At 44.6% G+C, this 21316-nt stretch overlaps 1 protein-coding gene and 1 pseudogene across 1 annotated transcript; both read left to right on the forward strand.

Moving 5' to 3' along the window:
* On the forward strand, positions 683-1223 carry Rps10-ps3 (ribosomal protein S10, pseudogene 3; annotated as a pseudogene).
* Positions 6092-7027, forward strand: Or8s8 (olfactory receptor family 8 subfamily S member 8). Its single transcript, NM_001000993.1, has one exon. The coding sequence runs from the start codon at positions 6092-6094 to the stop codon at positions 7025-7027; it is 936 nt and encodes a 311-aa protein (NP_001000993.1).
* The last annotated feature ends 14289 nt before the right edge of the window (positions 7028-21316 follow it).

Genomic DNA, 21316 nt, shown 5'->3' on the forward strand with positions numbered 1-21316 from the left:
CTGCATGCTGGTGTCTTAGTGTTTGTATTGCTTCGACAAAACACCAGGACCAAAAAGCGAGTAGAGTAGAGGAAGAGAGGGTTTAGTCGGCTTACATTTCCACAGCACTGGTCATCACTGAAGGAAGCTCATGCAGGGCAGAAACCTGGAGGCAGGAGCTGAGGCTGAGGCCATGGAGGGTGCTACTTACTGTCTTGCTTCAGATGGGTTGCTCGGTCTGCTTTCTTATAGAACCCAGGACCACCAGCCCTGAGGTGGCCCCACCCACCATAGAATGAACCCTTCCCAATAAATCACTAAGAAAATGTCTTACAGCAGATCTTACAAAGATATTTTCTCAGTTGAATTCTCTCCTTTCAGATGACTCCAATATGTCAAGTTGATGTAAGACTAGCCAGCACACCAGAGTAGGATGTTACAAATGCTGCCAGAATTACACCACATGGGTAATTATTACCCTGCATTTATATGCCTTTATTACCGGCTTGCTTCCTAGAACTGAGATGTTTCTTTTCTAATAAGCCAACAGTGCTCAGGAATCAGTCAAGGCTAGATTTAACTTTGATTGACATTTGAAGATAAGGCTGAGGCCAGGGTTGTAGTTCAGTAGTAAGTGTTTGCCTAGCAAATGCAAGTCTGTACATTGGATGCCCAATGACGTTTAAAAAAAAAAAGGAAATTTCTTTCCAACCTCCATCTCAGAGCCAGCTTGATGTTGATGTCTAAGAAGAATGGGATTTCCATCTATGAAGTCCTTTTTAAGGAAGTCATGATGGCTGCCAAGAAAGAGGTCCACATGGCCAAACACCCCAAGCTGGCAGACAAGGATATGCCCAGCCTTCATGTAATGAAGGTCATGCAGTCTCAAGTCTCGGGGCTCCATGGAGAAGCATTTGCCTGGAGACATTTCTACCGGAACCTTATGAATGAGGGCATCCAGTATCTCCAAGGTTACCTGCACCTACCTGCAGCAGCAGCCATCCTGAGACTGGCAGGCCAAGGTCCAAAGGTTCAGAGAATGAGCAACATATGAAATTCACAAGAGGGGGACAGACAGAGACACCTACAGAGGGAGTGCTGTGCCCCCTGGAGCTGACAAGAAAGCCGAGGCTGGGGCTGGCTCAATAACTGAATTCTGGTTTAGAGGTGGCTTTGGCTGTGAACATGGTCAGCCACCTCAGTGAAGCTAGAGACTGCGTTGTATTGAATAAACTTTAAAGGAAGAAATAAGTAAATAAGTACACAAATGAAGCTTACGTGCACATAAGAGAGCCTTAAGGCTTTAAGGTCATGACGAGTTTTTCCTGGAATCCTGTCCCTCATTGTGCCTGGTCCTTAGCAATAATGCAGTCTCTGTGTTTCTTACCAAGACATCAACTCCATTAAAACACTACTGAGTCTTCCCTGATCAAATAGTAAAACGTTTATCTTAGATACCTTTTAACCCAAGGACGCTTTTGTGCAAGAATTATTTCTATCAGACAAACTGTTAAAAATGTGTTCCATGTGGAACTGGAGAGAGGCTCAGTGGTTAGAGCGCTGGCTCTTCCTCCCAGGAACTTGAGTTCAGCTCCCAACACCCACAAGGCGGCAGCCTCAGATCCAACACCCTCTTCTGGCCTCCTTAGGCACCAAACATGGAATTGGTGCACAGACGTACGTGAAGGCAAAACACCCGTACCCTTTTTAAAAATATGAATTCTGAGTCCCTTTTTTAAAAATGTACCATATATTTGAGATGAAATTGAAGGCTCAATTACTTTTTCAGGACAGAAAAAATAAAGAAACCCTGGGGCTAAGGTTCAGCTGGTACAGCGCTTGCCCAACATTCAACAAAGCCCTGGGCGCTGTCCCCTGCACCACATGAGACCAGGCGTGGTGCCCCACGCCTATAATCCCAAAGTTCAATCATCCTTGAACTTAGTGAGTTCAAGGCCATCCTGGGATGCTTGAGACTCAAAATAAGTAAGTAAATAGTACAACAAACTCAGCATGCACTGGAAAATATGGGGTCTGTAACCTGTCACAGCTCTGCCCCCTTTGTGACCACTGGGCATTCTGGCCCCAGGCTGCCATGAAGAAAATTCCCGTTTTCCAGCTGAGTCTTTTTCTTCACGTCCTTTCCTCTTCTCCCTTTCTCCAGCCCACCCCCAGTGTAATAAGACTTGACGTCTACGCTTCAGATAATTGTCTTAGCTCATAGGTTCGAATATTGCCCTGCGGGCTGTCCCCCGTGCCTCCAAATTCAACTTCTCAGGAAATTGGAAGCCAAGCTCGGCTTTGGGCTGAGACTTCAGGGAACCTGCCTCTGGTCCCTTTCCCTTGGGTACCTGCCTAAGCACAGAGAGGCTTCTCGTTGGTTGGTTGTTTTTTTCTCCCCCCCACCTTAAATAGTACTTCTCCGAGAATATTCAAAGTCACAGATGAGGTCAGGCACTGCACCGGACACCTCTGGAGAAGGTTTGAAAGCGATGCCTGCCCCTTGTTCCAGGTACCAGCGGCTCCGCAGACAACACCCTTGTCTTTCTCTCCAGGGTCCTGCGGTGCAGAATGGCGCTCTAGGTTGAGATGCTCAGAACAACCGTAGTTCTGTGAGGTAACCAACAGTTTCCAAATCTAGTGTCTCTAGTGTCTTTCGCTTGACTGAGATCAAAGAGAGAGCCTGTCTTTTCTACAGTCAGACTCCGATGGTTTGGAATTACATCGTACGAATTTTTTTTTTCCCCTGTGAAATAGTCGTCGTGATGAGAAAGACAGAGAACGTGCAACTACTTCCTCCAAGAGAAGCCAAGAGAATGGTAAGGGGGGCAATCTCTGATCTTCCCGTGCCTCGTGTTGTCTGCGTTCTAATTCTGCTGTGTCTTCAACTTAAGTTTCAATGCTATGCACTTTAAAACTGCACCCCCTTTGTGCACGCCTCTATTATGACTTTACAATGCACCCCCTTCATCCTGATCCTCCTCCAAGCATCCTTCATGCCTAAGCTTCCAGAACCCTAGCCGACCATCTCCTCCGCGTGGGACCCAAATGTCTCTGTGTTTCCTGAATGTCTATTCATACCCCTTGCCTTAAACACCTTATCAGAAAGGTCTTTATTTAACACTGAGGACAGTAATGCCTTAAAAACTGGGCATAAACCTTTTCACTCCAGAATGTACAAAATAAAGAAAGCAGTCGCCTATGATGCCATTAATGTATAGAAATAGATGTTCTGCATGCCCCAGCTTGCTCGGATCTCCGAGTAGGGAAGCGACACTAAGCCTTTGCTGTTACTGAAGCCACCCTCAAATATGTGCACCACAGGCACATCACAAATAGTGTGAGTACATGCAGAAGAGGAGGACAACTCAGAAAACAGCCCTTCCTGCTGCCAGCTCTGCTGTCCTCTCCCTCCCCATGCTAATTCCCCATGCCCCCACAGTTCGAATGTTAGTCCTCCTCTCCCAGGACCCTCTCTCCACCTTCCCATGATTCATCTTCCACACCTAGCCACTCGCTTGTTTCTTCATTCCAATGATGTCTAAAAGCAGCGAGTGTGAGGAAGCCACTTTTTCCTCTCACGTCCTTGTAATAACTTGAGAATCAAAAAGAGCAGAGTAGCTTCAACCTCATACAAAATGTAGGTTCAGAGATGGACGGGGAAAGGTCCTCCGGGAACACCTCAGCACTCTTCACACGAGAGCCTGGTACCCCGATCCTACACTGAGGCCCCTTTTAAAACGAAACAAAACAAAAGAGATTTTTCAGGATAGCTTTATGTGCAGACACCTTGAAACAGCCCAGCCTTTGCAGAGAATGTGTCCCATTTGACTAGCTTACTACGTCATCTCTACAGAATCCTCGGAAGTAACTTCTCCGGCTGCCTGTGTTTCCCCAGCACTGGCTCTGCGCTCTCAGCCTCCCAGAACACAAAGGTAAGTGTTTGTTCGGGTGCACAGCGGACCTAGACTTGGATCTAAGATGGGCTGAAGCCGGGGTTGGTAGAATTGTTAATATATATCAGAAGTAAGTTTCTCTCGATGAGTCGCTACCTGTTTAAGGATTCCTGGCAAGGATATGCGTGTTGGAAACACAGCTGCCTGGATAAACAAAATGAAACTTTATTTAATGCAGAAGCCTATCATAGAAACTGATTACGGAAACCAAACGGAAATGGAATATTGGTAAATTAGGTTACAAGGGGTGGGTGAGCGGGACCTCACCCAGGTCAATGACTTACAGTCCATAATCAGGTTTAAATTATTCTTAGTATCGCCATTACCATGAACAATGTACTTCTGGCCCTCTTGGACAAGAGAAAATAATAAAAGTTTCATGATTCGTGATGATATAGCAGATGAAAATAAAGAATCATATATGGAGAACAGGAATATATATCATATATCTGAGTTAATGGCAGTACTGTTTGAAGCCTCTCCAAAATGGAGGGCATCCGAGGGTGTTGGGTGGTTTACAGGATGCGCTCTGGTGATGAGAGCACCCTTAACATTCAGGAGCTTTGACAAGATCAGCAGGACTTCTGCTGGGCATCACTGTTGTTAAGGGTTACAGGGTTGGGGCTTCCAGAGCAGCATGAGAGGTCTGGTCTGAAACGGCATGAAACGAGTGCTTGTCGGTGCCAAAAGGACGTGACATTTTGAGACCGCTGTTATATGATGGTCTGTATCACAGTCTAGAGGTGAAAACTGAAATACATGTTTGACATGAGAGAAAACACTATTCAGGCTAAGACTAAAGCAAGAGAAACTGTGGGCTGATGAAGGAAGTCACCAAGATAGACTACTTTCTTTAAGTGGTCTTTTAGGTGACAGTGGGAAGACCACGAAAGTTTAGAATTGCAAAACTAAAAGGAGGATATATTTAAAGTGGTAGAAAAAATAAAGTGGCAGAAAATGCAAACAATGACAGAGAAAGAGGCAAATCTTTTATAGCAAAACTAAGCAAAATGGCTGAAAGATTAAGAGTGGACACCTTTCTCAGTAAGAAACCATAGCTCCTCACTGTGATCCAAGCTAGACATTGAGTTGGCAACCAAAGGAAAATTGTGGCATTAATTTTTTTTTGTTCTTTTACATGTTGCCATGCTGACATTACAAAAAATATCCTTGGGTATCAAAATTCTCACAGAAAAAGTAGGGCGGGAACTCCGTTTCCTGGGGACTAGAAGTTCCTAGCTATTCTTAGAGATTCAGATTTTCTTTGAAACCAGCTGAGACATTGACTGAGGAAGTGTTCCGGGTGAGGCTCTACTGAAGTGAGGACTTCCACACACACCAGCTGCTTTTGCATAAAAATTTAATTTATATTTTATGGTTACATTGTCATAAAGATAACTAAAAGTAGCCTCATTATACCTATGGTTTCTGTTTTTCTTTTCTTTTCTTTCTTTCTTTCTTTTTTTTTTCCCCTGAGGTTAACATTTTTATTTTGTACCTGGGATTAGCCCAAAGTGGTCTGGAACTCATAGCAATCCTCCTGCCTTAGCTTCTAAAGTGCTGAGATCTAAGTCTTCACCACCATACCCTAATCTTATAGAAATATATTTTTACCTGTACTGAAAGGTGGTGACCCCAGGAAAACTGTGTCCAGTCACTTAATGGAGTGGTCTCTGGTAAGGAGCCGTTGAATGACTTTGAACAAAAGAGAGAGAGCGAGAGACAGTCAGAGACAGAGACAGAGAGAGTATGGAAAGGGGGAGAGAGGGAAGAGAGAGAGAGAGAGAGAGAGAGAGAGAGAGAGAGAGAGAATAGTCTCTGCAAATATGGGCTACACATCTTTAAATTTCTGAACTGATGAGAGTGCAGTATGAGCTCGGTCTCTGAGTAAGCGAGGATGCAGAGACACTCACTTTTCCTGTAAATGGAATAGAATAGAATTCTCTTGAAGCTGGTGAACACTGTGACCTGAAATCAATGATGACCTAACAGGATCTGAAACTCCCACCCAGGTACAGGTAAGGGCAGCTCTGAGATGCCTGGGCAGGGTCCAGACAAAGCAGAGGGACGTACTAGATGGGACCCCAAAGGACATGGTCGCAATCATTAGAGATGTCAGCTCCTTCTATTTAATTCCAAGGACGCGCCATCCACAAATGGCCCGGAGCAACCACAGCGGCATCACGGAGTTCGTGCTCACCGGGCTCTCTGACGACCCCCTGATCCAGGCTCTACTTTTTGCTCTGTTCCTGGGGATTTACATCCTCACCATGACCGGGAACCTGATGATGCTGGTGGTGATCAGGGCTGACTCCCACCTCCACACGCCCATGTACTACTTCTTAAGCAACCTGTCGTTCCTGGATCTCTGCTTCTCATCCGTCACGGTTCCGAAGCTGCTGAAGGACCTCCTGTCTGCGAAGAAAAGCATCTCTGTGGAGGGCTGCCTGGCTCAGGTCTTCTTCGTGTTCATCACCGCGGGAACGGAAGCCTTTCTTCTTTCAATGATGGCGTATGACCGATACGCTGCTGTCTGCCACCCGCTGCTCTACGGGCAGATGATGAGCAACGAACTCTGCCTGAAGCTGGTTCTGCTCTCCTGGGGCCTGGCCTCTCTCAGTTCAGTAGTCATTGTGCTCTTGGCTGTGAACCTGGACTTCTGTGAGGCCTACACCATTCACCACTACACGTGCGAGCTCCCCTCTCTCTTTCCTCTCTCTTGCTCCGATATCTCCATCAACGTTGACGTCTTGATCTGCTCCACCTTGCTGCATGGGCTGGGAACCTTTCTCCCGATCTTCTTCTCTTACGCACGCATCGTATCCACCGTGCTGAGCATGAAGTCCACCACGGGGAGAAGCAAGGCCTTTAACACTTGCTCTTCTCACCTCATAGCCGTGGTCTTGTTTTTTGGGTCGGGCTTGGTTCGTTATCTTATGCCCACGTCTGGTTCTTCTCTGGACTTGCTCTCTTCCTTGCAGTACAGCGCGGTCACGCCCATGCTGAATCCCCTCATCTATAGCCTGAAGAACCAGGAGGTGAAGACCGCTGTGAAAAGGACATTAGGGAAATGCCTGCGATACTTGGAGTAACGGCACAGACCCGGAATGGCAGGAAGACCAAGGTGGTCAAGCAGACCGCTGATGTAAGGGGAGGCCTACCGGCTCTCCCTAGCTAGGCTAACAAAAGTATATAAAACTGTGTTTAGATAGAAAACATACAGCCCATCTTTTCTTTGCTTTGTTCTCTGACATTTCTATAGCTTTCTTCCTGAGTTACACACTTGAGAGTTACAACCCCTAAACTAATATTTCTTAAATATTCCTATTAATTTTTGAGAAGTTCATCCAATGTTTTCTGACCATTTTCACCCTTACTCTCTCTCCTAACTTCTTTGACATCCACACCAATTGTCCCATCCCCAATTTCAGGTATTTTTTAATTTAAAATTTTTAAGAATCTGATATCAAATTTATATCATTTTTATCCTCCCTCTCCTCTCTCTAACTCTCCCAATGTCCCCCATCTAAATTTCATGACCTTGTCTTCTATAGTTAATATTGTTTGGGGGGTCCTGGGTGCTATACAGAATCAGACTGAGCAAGCCATGAGGAGCAAGTCAGTAAGTAGCACCCCTCTGTGGCCTCTGCATCAGCTCCTGCCTCCAAGATGTTGCCCTGTTTGAGCTCCTGCCCTGACTTCCTTCACATGTATGCACATGTGTGTGTTCATGTGCATTCATGTGTGTATATGTGTGTGTGCATGTGTGTGCATGTGTGCATTCATGTGTGTATGTGTATATGTGCATGTATGTGTGTGTGCATGTGTGTATATGTGTTATAAAACATACAACTCCTTTTAGTGTTACTCGTGTGTTGATGTGTTGAAGGCTGACTGACCACTTATCAGGGCTCTCATCTCTGGAGAAAATCTCGATTCTCCTCAGCAGCCATTGATCACTTATAGCTCTTGATCTAAGGGTAGGACCTTATTTTTTTTTAATGTTTATTTATTTATTGTATAAGAGCACACCGTCACTGTCTTCAGACACACCAAAAGAGGACATCGAATCCCATTACAGATGGTTGCAAGCCACCATGTGGTTGCTGGGAATTGAACTCAGGACCTCTGGAAGAGCAGTCGGTGCTCTTAACCGCTGAGCCATCTCTCCAGCCCAGGACCTTATGACATTGTCCTTTAGTGTTAATATGTTAACTGGTGCTGTCACTGTCCATATCTTGTTTAGGTGACAATATTGTTGGGATTTCTCAAGTGCGGCATCCCAGGCATGACCAGAACACCCTGTTTCACAGCAGACACCCAGGACCTCTGGCTCTCACAATCCTTTCTCTCCCTCTTCCACGGTGTTCCCTGAGCCTCGAGTGTAGGGGTTGTTACATTGTAGACGTATTAGTTGGGGCTGGCCACTCCATGATGTCTCTCTGCATTCTGTCCAGTTTGGATTTCTGAGATCTTCATGGCTTAGGGACTGACCTAACTGGAGTGAGAGGGGAATGTAGAAACCAAAGACGCATAGACATACAGACACACAGACACGTTGTGCTGACAGTTTTATGTCAACTTGACCCAAGTTAGAGTTATCTTCAAGGAGGGCACCTCAACTGAGCAATGGCTCCATTACCTGCAGCTATAAAGCATTTTCTTCATTAGCGATGGGTGTGAGAGGACCCAGCCCATCAGAGGTGATGCCATCCCTGGGCTGGTGGTCCTGGGTGTTGTACAGAAGCAGGCCAAGCAAGCCATGAGGAGCAAGCCAGTATGCAGCATCCCTCCACGACCTCTGAATCCACTCCTGCCTCCTAGATGCTGCCCTGTTTGAGGTCCTTCCCTGACTTCCTTCAGCAATAGATTGTACCCTGGAAATATAAACCAAAGTGGCCCTTTCTCCCCAAGTTTGGTCATGGTGTTTCATCGGAGCAATAGTAACCCTAACTAAGACAGAAATTGGTACCATGATCATGGGGCGTTGCTGGGACAAACCTGACCTTGCTTTGGGAGGTTTGTGCAAGGATTTTGGGTTAGAAGAGCAATTGAGTATTGAGAGCTCAGTGAGCCGTTTTGTAGGAGCTTGGAAGAAAGGGCTGAGAGCGGCGCAGACGACGGAGGCCTGGCTTGTGGAGTCTTAGAGGGAAGCAAAGACTCTACATGGACACTCGTGTGAAGATTCTGTCATCTGGTCCACTGGAGCTGAAGGGCCGGCTGTGGTTAACAAGAATCCAGAACCACTGAAGTAAAATCTTTGCTTTGCTGGGGCAATGGATGCCGGTTACCTGGAGCTGTAGAGTTGACTATGGTTAAGAAGAGATCAGCATCCCAGACCTTCTGGGAAGGTTCCTCAGGGTGAGTACACACAGACGCTGTGTTTTAGAGGCAGCCAAGGTTGTACCTCGTGCAGCAGCCAAACTTGATAATATAAAAGCCAACCAGATGGTACCGGCTTTAAAGGCATGAAGGGGTCATGGAGAGCAGCTGAGGCCTGGCACTGTGAGGGTCCAGGAGAGGCCATTGGTAAAGGTGTAGCCTTAGTGTCAGTTGAAACTCTAGGACTGAAGAGATCATAAAGAGAAATCGAGTCACCATGAAAAGAATCCTGGAGGGGCTGTTGGTGAAAGTGCAGCCCAGTTGCATCAGGAGACTCCAGCATATCGGAGATGCCAGCACCATGGGATGACCACCAAGAACAGCATCAGCAATGGAGTGGAGACAGCCGGTGCCTAGAAGACAAACTGTGTGATGAACCATAGAAGTGAGCCCCTTGGAGGAGCCCAGAAGATCCAGAGTGGATCCCAGATAATTGGTCACTGAGTTATGTACATTTTCGGAGTCTTGTTTTGCTTTGTTCAGATTGTGACTGTGCCCCGCTTCTTCCCTTTCTTTCTTCGAGTAAGAAAGTATTTAATTTATTTCTGATTTCACAGGAGCCCATAGTTGAGAGACTTTGGATTTTAGAGATAATGGATTTTTAAGTGTTTAAATGTTTAAAGATTGTGGGACTTTAAGCTTTTGTAGTATTTGTGTTAATGTTGATGTAATGTATGATCTTGGGGAAGAACAAGAAAGCCGTAACAGTGATGTGTTTGCACGTCAAGTTGACAAGGAGTCAGTTGCGCCGTCTACTTTTATGTTAACTTGACACAAGCTAGAGATACCTTGAAAGGAGGGAACTTCAACTGAGAAAATATCTCCATTAGATCCAGCATTTTCTTAATTAGCATTTGATGGGGAGGGTCCAGCCCTTTGTGAGTGGCGCCACACTTGGGCTGGTGGTCCACGGCAGACTGAGCAAACCGTGAGGAGCAAGCTAACAGGCAGCATCCCTCCCTGGTCTCTGAATCAGCTGCTGCCCTGTTTGCTGCCCTGACTTCCCTCGTTAATAGACTGTTATCTGGAAGTGTAAGGTGAAATAAACTCTTTCTCCCCAAGTTTTTTTTTTTGTCACAATGGTTTTTGGGTTTTTTTAATGTTTATTTATTTATTATATGTATGTACACTGTAGCTGTCTTCAGACATACCAGAAGAGGGCATCAGATCTCATTACAGATGGTTGTGAGCCACCATGTGGTTACTGGGATTTGAACTCAGGACCTCAGGAAGAGCAGTCACTGCTCCTAACCACTGAGCCTTCCCTCCAGCCCTGGTCACGATGTTTTATCACAGTAATAGTAACCCTAACTAGGACACACATACAGAAAAGCTGGGATCGGGTGGACCGTGCACTTTGATGGAGATGTGCCAGCAGCAGTCTAGAAACCTAAGGTGTTTATTTTATACATCTGAATCAAGAAGGAAGGTTTAGCTGATTACCACAGGATACCTCGACCAGGAGAAGTCTCGGGCTGTAAACATCCAGGAGGAAGGAGCTGTGGTTGGCAGTCTCTGCACACACTAGTTTTAAGAAACGGTCAATAATTCATAATGTCTGTACTTGGACCAGAGGAAGGCTTTGCTTTTCCTCTGAGCCTTCCGTAGGTCTGGGACACAGACGTGGTCATGTCCCATCATCTGCTCCTCATAGTGGATTTCTGTAATTTCCTCTAGCTGCTGAAAGAAAAGGAAGCTTCTTTGATAAGGGATGAGGGCCATGTGTCTCTAAATATGAAAAGAGTTTTGAAATTACATTGGTTTAGGATTTGTGCTAGAATTTATAATCTCTCCAGCCATGGGTAGCACACATACAGTTCCAGCTCAGCTCCTCCCAGTGTTCTGTCCAGAGTATGTGGTGTCTTCAACAAGGTCAATGGCTGTGGCCCTCATTGTCTTGGGAGTTCCTTGAACCCCACATCCCCTGCAATGACTAACAACTAAAAGAAGGGAGGTTCCCCATGTGGGCCGCTGGGAGCTTGGTCAGACCATCCATGGTTCTTTCATAAACATTATCATCCGTGGCCCATATATATACAGCCACCAAAACTAGATAAAATTGATGACGCTAAAAAATGCATGCTGAAAGGGACCAGATATAGATCTCTCCTGAAAGACACATCCAGATCATGTCCAACACAGAGGTCAATGCTAGCAGCAAACCACCGAACTGAGAACAAGACCCCCTTGGGGGCAATTAGAGGAAGGATTGAAAGAGTTGAAGGAGCTTGCAACCCCATAAAAACAACAACGCCAACTAACCAGAGCTTCCAGGGACTAAACCACTACCGAAAGACTGGACTGACCCAGGGCTCCAACTGCATATGTAACAGAGGATGGCCTTGTTGGGGCACGAGTGGAAGGGGAACCCCTTGGTCCTGCCAAGGTTGAACCCCCAGTGCAGGGGAATATGGGAGGGGACAATAAGGGGGACGTATAGAGGGAATACCCATATGGGGGAGGGGGGGTAGGGCTTATGGACAGGAAACCGGGAAAGGGAATAACATTTGAAATGTACGTAAAGAAATATATCTAATAAAATTTAAAAAAAAACAAAAAACATTATCATCCATGTGGCATAATTCAACTTAAACAGTGTGTGTGTGAATGTGTATAAACGTATGTGTGTGTGTGTGTGTAGTATTCATATATAATATATGTATTTAAGTAAGCTTATAAAATATTGTTTCCCAGCAGCTTTGTAAACATCCTTAGTATTACTTATCTCTCCCCCTTTGCTCTCTCTATATATATATTGCCTTTCCTTAAAATTCTTTTACTATCAATGTGGAAACACTAAAGTACCTAGGGATCCAAAGTAATCCTGAGCAGAAAATTATAAGGCTTGGGGAATCTGCATTCATGATTTCAATGCAAACTGCAGAGCCATAGTGAATACAAAATGGTGTTGGCACAAACGCAGATCCGTGAGGTCCTGAATCTGACCCCAGCTGCAGACCGTGAGCTATGGTAGAAAACCTGAATGCAGCCCGCAGCTGCAGCCACCCAATCCTTTGCAGAAATACCACAGGCGTATATTGGAGAGACAACAGCCTCTTCTGCAAATGATGCTGAGAGATCCAGATACTCGTGTAGAAGAATGAGGCTAGACTCCCATATCTCACCTTCCACAAGAATAAACTCCAAATGGATAAAGACCTCAGTGTAGGACCTGACACGGGGCTAGAGAGGTATCTTGGTTGGTAAAGCGTGGAGACCCAGACCCCCACGCCCACGTAAAAGTCCTAGCATGATAGCAATCCCAGTGCTGGGGAGACATTGCAGGTGGATCCCTGTGGCTCACTGGACAATCAGTCCAACTTATAGCAAATCTCAGGTCTGAGTTCTTTGTACATTTGACAGAGGATTGATATCTAGAATGTACAAAGAACTCAAAAGTCAACCTGATCAATAAATAATAATAAGTTAATGAAATGATTGGTTCCAAAAGATGTAATGTGAATGGCCAATAGAAATGAAAAATGTTCAACTTCACTAGTCATCAGAAAAATCAAATCAAATCTGGGCTGCGGGTCCATCTTGATGTCTTTCTCCCCCAGCAGCCTGCGACGCTTCTTCCAGTACTAATGAATGTCAGACTTCAGGGAGGAAGCTGCCAGGTCAGTATAACAAACAGCTCGGGCTGGAGAGATGCCTCAGAGGCTAAGAGCACTGTCTGCTCTTCCAGAGGTCCTGAGTTCAATTCCCAGCACCCCCATCGTGGCTCACAACCATCTGTAATGGGATCTGATGCCTTCTTCTGGCCTGCAGCATACATGCAGAGGGACCCCTGTATGCATAATAAATCTTTGAGGAAAAAAAATAGCTTGATTTCTCTAAGTCCTGGGACTAAAGTGTGTAGTGTCGGGTCTTCCCATCAAATTCTGGTACGCAGTCGATACTGAGGTGTTCATGAGGTGAGGCCTCACCTCCTCATCTCATTTCTTCAGGGATGAAAGTCTCTTCCCTCTCACCACACATTGGGTATTTCTGATAACCAGTTCTCATCCTGAAGCTGTCTAGACTACATGGGCATTACCCTAGTTAGAGTAGAAAGCAGACTGGCAATGACCAATAAAAGATTCCTGTCAGGAAATACTTAGAGGATTTAGGAGCTCTGTGCTGTGGAGTACTTACTGTCTTAGTTTGGGTCCTATTGCTGTGAACAGACACCATGACACCAAAATCGTAAGTTTTATAAAGACGACATTTCACTGGGGCTGGCTTACAGGTTCAGAGGTTCAGTCCATTATCATCAAGGCCTTGATCATCATGGCAGCATCCAGGCAGGCACGGTGCAGGAGGAGCTGAGTTCTACATCTTCACCAGAAGGAAGCCAGGAACAGACTGAACATCCTCAGGCAGCTAGGAGGAGGGTCTCTGAGCCCACCCCTCACAGTGACACACTTCCTCCAGCAAGGCCGCACCTTCTAGTAGTGCCACTCCATGAGCCAAGCATGTGCAAACCATCACAAGTACCAAAGTGTGAATCCTGAAGACTATGATAACAGTTGCCCTGAAGTAAGCCCACAGGTGCAGTAGAGGCACGAATATTACAGAGGTGGCTAACCACTTTCTGGTTGGTTCTAAGGCCCACATGACAGGAGGAAATCCATGCCTGGTACTTTAAATCTGGCCGAGGACCCACAGCTATGGAACTCATAGGTCCTAGAAGTGAACCGACTAATATTATGTTGCTAATTGAGCATAGCATCAAACTGTCTTTTAAATATGTAACTCTAAACCTACAGATGACACACTGGTCCTCACTTGAGGAGCATCTGTGTAGCTGTTGATACCAAGATTTCACAACTGGTCAAATACAGAGACAAAGTATCAGTGGAGTTCTCAGCCATCAGTGAGACATCTACATCAAACAGCCTCCTCTGAAGACCCCTCCTCTGACTCTACAGAGGCAGAAAGTAAAGACGGTGAGAGCCAGAAGTCAGTGAGGACTGGGACAGAGTCTTCCAGACAGAGCAAGGCTGCTCCACTCATGAACTCACAGCAGGTGTGGCTGTCTGAAGGAGACATGCACAAACCCAGGCCAGTCCACATTCCAGCACGGATGGGGTAAGGGTACGTGAGTCTGCACCCTTAGCTGAGAGCTCGACAATTGATGACTGCTGTAGGAAGAGAGTTTGTTTTGCTTAAGAGTGTGATGGGTTGGGGGTTGGGGATTTAGCTCAGTGGTAGAGCACTTGCCTAGCAAGCACAAGGCCCTGGGTTCGGTCCCCAGCTCCGAAAAAGAAGAAGAAGAAAAAAAGAGTGTGATGGGTTAACCACGCAACAGTGAACAGCCCCACTCCCATGCATCTAGGGCAGCACTGATTGGACCTGGTGAGCTGTGTCTAACAAGAAGACATAAAGTTTGGAGGAGGACATGGAGGAAGGGATCCAGGAGGAGATAGAAGGGGAGAGAGAGAATGAATACAATCAAAATACATTGTGTGCATGTATAAAATTTCCAAAGAATGAATAAAACATATGTTGTTTTAAAAAAATGAGTAAACAGAGAGCTTGTGGGTTGGTGAACGCATTGAGGTTCAGGGAGGGCAACTCAAGACTGAGGGGCATGAAGGCCCTGTGTACTTCTCCCATTCCATTTCTATACAGCTCTTAGGATTTCACTGTTTCTATGTTGGAGCCTTTATAATACACTGGTGATGATAGGTGATCTCTTTGAGACACTGGGACTAAGGTGAGCGTCCCCTCGTTCCCAATCCTTTCCAGGGTTTGTGGGAGTGAGGGGGTTGGTTCTGGTTTGGTGTGGTTTGGGTTGGGTTGGTTGGTTGGGTTAGTTGGTTCGGTTGGATTGGTTCTGGTTTGGTGTGGTTTGGGTTGGTTGGTTAGTTGGTTGGTTGGTTGGTTAATTGGAGTTTTGGTTTGGGTTTGGTTTTGTTGGTAGTGGTTTTTGGTTTTTGGGTTTGGGTTTTGGTTTTTATTATTTTTTGGTCTTCAGTTTTATTTGGTTGGTTGGGTGGGTGGGTGGGTGGCTGGCTGGGTGGGTGGTTGTTTTGGAGGACAGGGTCTCTCTACATAACCCTGGCTGTCCTGGAACTATGCAGACCAGGCTAACCTTAGACTCTCAGAGGTCAACCTGCCTCTGCCTGCCAAGTGCTGTGATCAAAAGTGTGCACCACCACATCAGGCCCCCGAGAGGTTCTTGAACCAAGCACTCATACTTTATGGCCTTCACTCCGGGGATTGGACTTTCCCATTTGTGTTTCTCATTAAGTAGCCACACTGGGTGTCCGAGGCTAGACTGCTCTTCTGGAGCTGCTGAGTGACGTGAAATTATGTTCTCATGACTAGAATCGCACTTGGTTGGATTGGCCGCTCTTTTCTGATCACACACACACACACACACACAGATATACACACACACATACACACAGATATACACACACATACACACACACATACACATACACATACACACATACACACAGATATACACACACATACACACACACATACACATACACATACACACATACACACAGATATACACACACATACACACACACATACACATACACATACACACACATACACACATACACACACACAGATATACACACACATACACACACACACACACACACACACACACACACACACACACTTCAATTCGTATTCCTTTTAGTTTGTCTAAAATATTTGAGTCCATAGTGCTATGGCCCTTGATAAAATTACAATAATTACAAAGGCAAAAAGGCCTTAAACTGAAATGGAACTGGGAAGCAAGCAGGTGTCACTATTGTAACATCTGGCAAAATAGATTTTATACAAAAATTAGGAAGAAAAAAAAACAGACAAGATAAAGAAGGCCAACTCAAAAAAAAAAAAAGGAAAGAAAAAAGAGTTTGCAAAAACAGGGGTTGGGGATTTAGCTCAGCTGTAGAGCGCTTGCCTAGCAAACGCAAGGCCCTGGGTTCGGTCCCCAGCTCCGAAAAAAAAAAGAAGGCCACCTCATACTTCATCGGCCTGTGAAACTTTCTTTAAAAATTTATGTATTTTTAAAGAAACATTGTGTTTGTCTCAATACAGGAAAGCTAAAACACCTTCCTGCGTCTTATTTGTCCACAGTGGACTAAACCCAGAAATAAGCAATAAGGAACAGTACATAAAATACAAAAAAAATTCGTGAAGATTTTGTAACTCACTATTCAATGATGAGTTGTTGAAGAAATCAAAAAGGGAATAAAAAAATCCTGGATTGGAATAGAAATAAAAATACAGCATTATCAATAATAATTACTTGGCACAGCCAACGTAATTCCATAGCATGGAGAACAGTCCAGTATTTATCAGCATCCACCGCCTCTACTGAGTCGAGACCTGAGACCAAAAACATCTCCAGATTTATAGCGCTATGTCTGGTGAACCCTTTATGCCTGGCTTTAAGTGGCATGTATAGTAGAGGCTTTGTGTCTGGCTTTCAGTGAAATGTTTCAGCAGACCCTTGGCTATGTTTGGGTCAGTTCAGGAGAGGCTGAGAAACTGTTCTGAGAGGATATGAACCTCAAAGAAATGTCTCTCGCTGGTTGCTGCCGCTGCAGAGAGCCCGTGGGCAGCACCCCACGAGCGAACTTGAGCCTCGGGACCACAGGTAAGACCAAATTTTCTGCTGCAAGAAAGCTGTCTGGTGAGCTTGGGACACACGGAAGCAGAATTCCTCTAGGACCAGGCACGTTCTGTGTTTACCGGAAGTCCCACACCCGAGGATCCCGGCCCGCAGCAGCTCTCTGCTCCCAGACCCCGTGAGAGAGAGACCCAACCGCCTGGTCAGGTGGGCACTCCTGAGGCTGCAGAGCGGAAGAGACCACCAACACTGCTCACCCCTGCCCACATCCCTGGCCCAAGAGGAAACTGTATAAGGCCTCTGGGCTCCCGTAGGGGAGGGCCCAGGAGCGGCAGGACACCTGCCTGAGACACCGCCGGAACCTGAAAGAAACAGACCGGATAAACAGTTCTCTGCACCCAAATCCCGTGGGAGGGAGAGCTAAACCTTCAGAGAGGCAGACAAGCCTGGGAAACCAGAAGAGACTGCTCCCTGCACACACATCTCGGACGCCAGAGGAAAAAGCCAAAGACCATCTGGAACCCTGGTGCACTGAAGCTCCCGGAAGGGGCGGCACAGGTCTTCCTGGTTGCTGCCGCTGCAGAGAGCCCGTGGGCAGCACCCCACGAGCGAACTTGAGCCTCGGGACCACAGGTAAGACCAAATTTTCTGCTTCGAGAAAGCTGCCTGGTGAACTCAAGACACAGGCCCACAGGAACAGCTGAAGACCTGTAGAGAGGAAAAACTACACGCCCAAAAGCAGAACACTCTGTCCCCATAACTGACTGAAAGAGAGGAAAACAGGTCTACAGCACTCCTGACACACAGGCTTATAGGACAGTCTAGCCACTGTCAGAAATAGCAGAACAAAGTAACACTAGAGATAATCTGATGGCGAGAGGCAAGCGCAGGAACCCAAGCAACAGAAACCAAGACTACATGGCACCATCGGAGCCCAATTCTCCCATCAAAACAAACATGGAATATCCAAACACACCAGAAAAGCAAGATCTAGTTTCAAAATCATTTTTGATCATGATGCTGGAGGACTTCAAGAAAGACGTGAAGAACTCCCTTAGAGAACAAGTAGAAGCCTACAGAGAGGAATCGCAAAAATGCCTGAAAGAATTCCAGGAAAACATAAATAAACAAGTAGAAGCCCATAGAGAGGAGACACAAAAATCCCTGAAAGAATTCCAGGAAAACACAATCAAACAGTTGAAGGAATTAAAAATGGAAATAGAAGCAATCAAGAAAGAACACATGGAAACAACCCTGGATATAGAAAACCAAAAGAAGAGACAAGGAGCTGTAGATACAAGCTTCACCAACAGAATACAAGAGATGGAAGAGAGAATCTCAGGAGCAGAAGATTCCATAGAAATCATTGACTCAACTGTCAAAGATAATGTAAAGCGGAAAAAGCTACTGGTCCAAAACATACAGGAAATCCAGGACTCAATGAGAAGATCAAACCTAAGGATAATAGGTATAGAACAGAGTGAAGACTCCCAGCTCAAAGGCCCAGTAAATATCTTCAACAAAATCATAGAAGAAAACTTCCCTAACCTAAAAAAAGAGATACCCATAGACATACAAGAAGCCTACAGAACTCCAAATAGATTGGACCAGAAAAGAAACACCTCCCGTCACATAATTGTCAAAACACCAAACGCACAAAATAAAGAAAGAATATTAAAAGCAGTAAGGGAAAAAGGTCAAGTAACATATAAAGTCAGACCTATCAGAATCACACCAGACTTCTCGCCAGAAACTATGAAGGCCAGAAGATCCTGGACTGATGTCATACAGACCCTAAGAGAACACAAATTCCAGCCCAGGTTACTGTATCCAGCAAAACTCTCAATTAACATTGATGGAGAAACCAAGATATTCCATGACAAAACCAAATTTACACAATATCTTTCTACAAATCCAGCACTACAAAGGATAATAAATGGTAAAGCCCAACATAAGGAGGCAAGCTATACCCTAGAAGAAGCAAGAAACTAATCGTCTTGGCAACAAAACAAAGAGAATGAAAGCACACAAACATAACCTCACATCCAAATATGAATATAACGGGAAGCAATAATCACTATTCCTTAATATCTCTCAATATCAATGGCCTCAACTCCCCAATAAAAAGACATAGATTAACAAACTGGATACGCAACGAAGACCCTGCATTCTGCTGCCTACAAGAAACACACCTCAGAGACAAAGACAGACACTACCTCAGAGTGAAAGGCTGGAAAACAACTTTCCAAGCAAATGGTCAGAAGAAGCAAGCTGGAGTAGCCATTCTAATATTAAATAAAATCAATTTCCAACTAAAAGTCATCAAAAAAGATAAGGAAGGACACTTCATATTCATCAAAGGAAAAATCCACCATGATGAACTCTCAATCCTAAATATCTATGCCCCAAATACAAGGGCACCTACATACGTAAAAGAAACCTTACTAAAGCTCAAAACACACATTGCACCTCACACAATAATAGTGGGAGATTTCAACACCCCACTCTCATCAATGGACAGATCATGGAAACAGAAATTAAACAGTGATGTCGACAGACTAAGAGAAGTCATGAGCCAAATGGACTTAACGGATATTTATAGAACATTCTATCCTAAAGCAAAAGGATATACCTTCTTCTCAGCTCCTCATGGTACTTTCTCCAAAATTGACCATATAATTGGTCAAAAAACGGGCCTCAACAGGTACAGAAAGATAGAAATAATCCCATGCGTGCTATCGGACCACCACGGCCTAAAACTGGTCTTCAATAACAATAAGGGAAGAATGCCCACATATACATGGAAATTGAACAATGCTCTACTCAATGATAACCTGGTCAAGGAAGAAATAAAGAAAGAAATTAAAAACTTTTTAGAATTTAATGAAAATGAAGGTACAACATACCCAAACTTATGGGACACAATGAAAGCTGTGCTAAGAGGAAAACTCATAGCGCTGAGTGCCTGCAGAAAGAAACAGGAAAGAGCATATGTCAGCAGCTTGACAGCACACCTAAAAGCTCTAGAACAAAAAGAAGCAAATACACCCAGGAGGAGTAGAAGGCAGGAAATAATCAAACTCAGAGCTGAAATCAACCAAGTAGAAACAAAAAGGACCATAGAAAGAATCAACAGAACCAAAAGTTGGTTCTTTGAGAAAATCAACAAGATAGATAAACCCTTAGCCAGACTAACGAGAGGACACAGAGAGTGCGTCCAAATTAACAAAATCAGAAATGAAAAGGGAGACATAACTACAGATTCAGAGGAAATTCAAAAAATCATCAAATCTTACTATAAAAACCTATATTCAACAAAACTTGAAAATCTTCAGGAAATGGACAATTTCCTAGACAGATACCAGGTATCGAAGTTAAATCAGGAACAGATAAACCAGTTAAACAACCCCATAACTCCTAAAGAAATAGAAGCAGTCATTAAAGGTCTCCCAACCAAAAAGAGCCCAGGTCCAGATGGGTTTAGTGCAGAATTCTATCAAACCTTCATAGAAGACCTCATACCAATATTATCCAAACTATTCCACAAAATTGAAACAGATGGAGCACTACCGAATTCCTTCTACGAAGCCACAATTACTCTTATACCTAAACCACACAAAGACACAACAAAGAAAGCGAACTTCAGACCAATTTCCCTTATGAATATCGACGCAAAAATACTCAATAAAATTCTGGCAAACCGAATTCAAGAGCACATCAAAACAATCATCCACCATGATCAAGTAGGCTTCATCCCAGGCATGCAGGGATGGTTTAATATACGGAAAACCATCAATGTGATCCATTATATAAACAAACTGAAAGAACAGAACCACATGATCATTTCATTAGATGCTGAGAAAGCATTTGACAAAATTCAACACCCCTTCATGATAAAAGTCCTGGAAAGAATAGGAATTCAAGGCCCATACCTAAACATAGTAAAAGCCATATACAGCAAACCAGTTGCTAACATTAAACTAAATGGAGAGAAACTTGAAGCAATCCCACTAAAATCAGGGACTAGACAAGGCTGCCCACTCTCTCCCTACTTATTCAATATAGTTCTTGAAGTTCTAGCCAGAGCAATCAGACAACAAAAGGAGATCAAGGGGATACAGATCGGAAAAGAAGAGGTCAAAATATCACTATTTGCAGATGACATGATAGTATATTTAAGTGATCCCAAAAGTTCCACCAGAGAACTACTAAAGCTGATAAACAACTTCAGCAAAGTGGCTGGGTATAAAATTAACTCAAATAAATCAGTTGCCTTCCTCTATACAAAAGAGAAACAAGCCGAGAAAGAAATTAGGGAAACGACACCCTTCATAATAGACCCAAATAATATAAAGTACCTCGGTGTGACTTTAACCAAGCAAGTAAAAGATCTGTACAATAAGAACTTCAA

The sequence above is a fragment of the Rattus norvegicus genome, chromosome 7, assembly GCF_036323735.1.
Source record: "Rattus norvegicus strain BN/NHsdMcwi chromosome 7, GRCr8, whole genome shotgun sequence".
Lineage (NCBI taxonomy): Eukaryota > Metazoa > Chordata > Mammalia > Rodentia > Muridae > Rattus > Rattus norvegicus.

Excerpts from the sequence above, each read along its gene's own strand:
- Or8s8 (NM_001000993.1), top strand. The coding sequence starts at position 6,092 with ATGGCCCGGAGCAACCACAGCGGCATCACGGAGTTCGTGCTCACCGGG.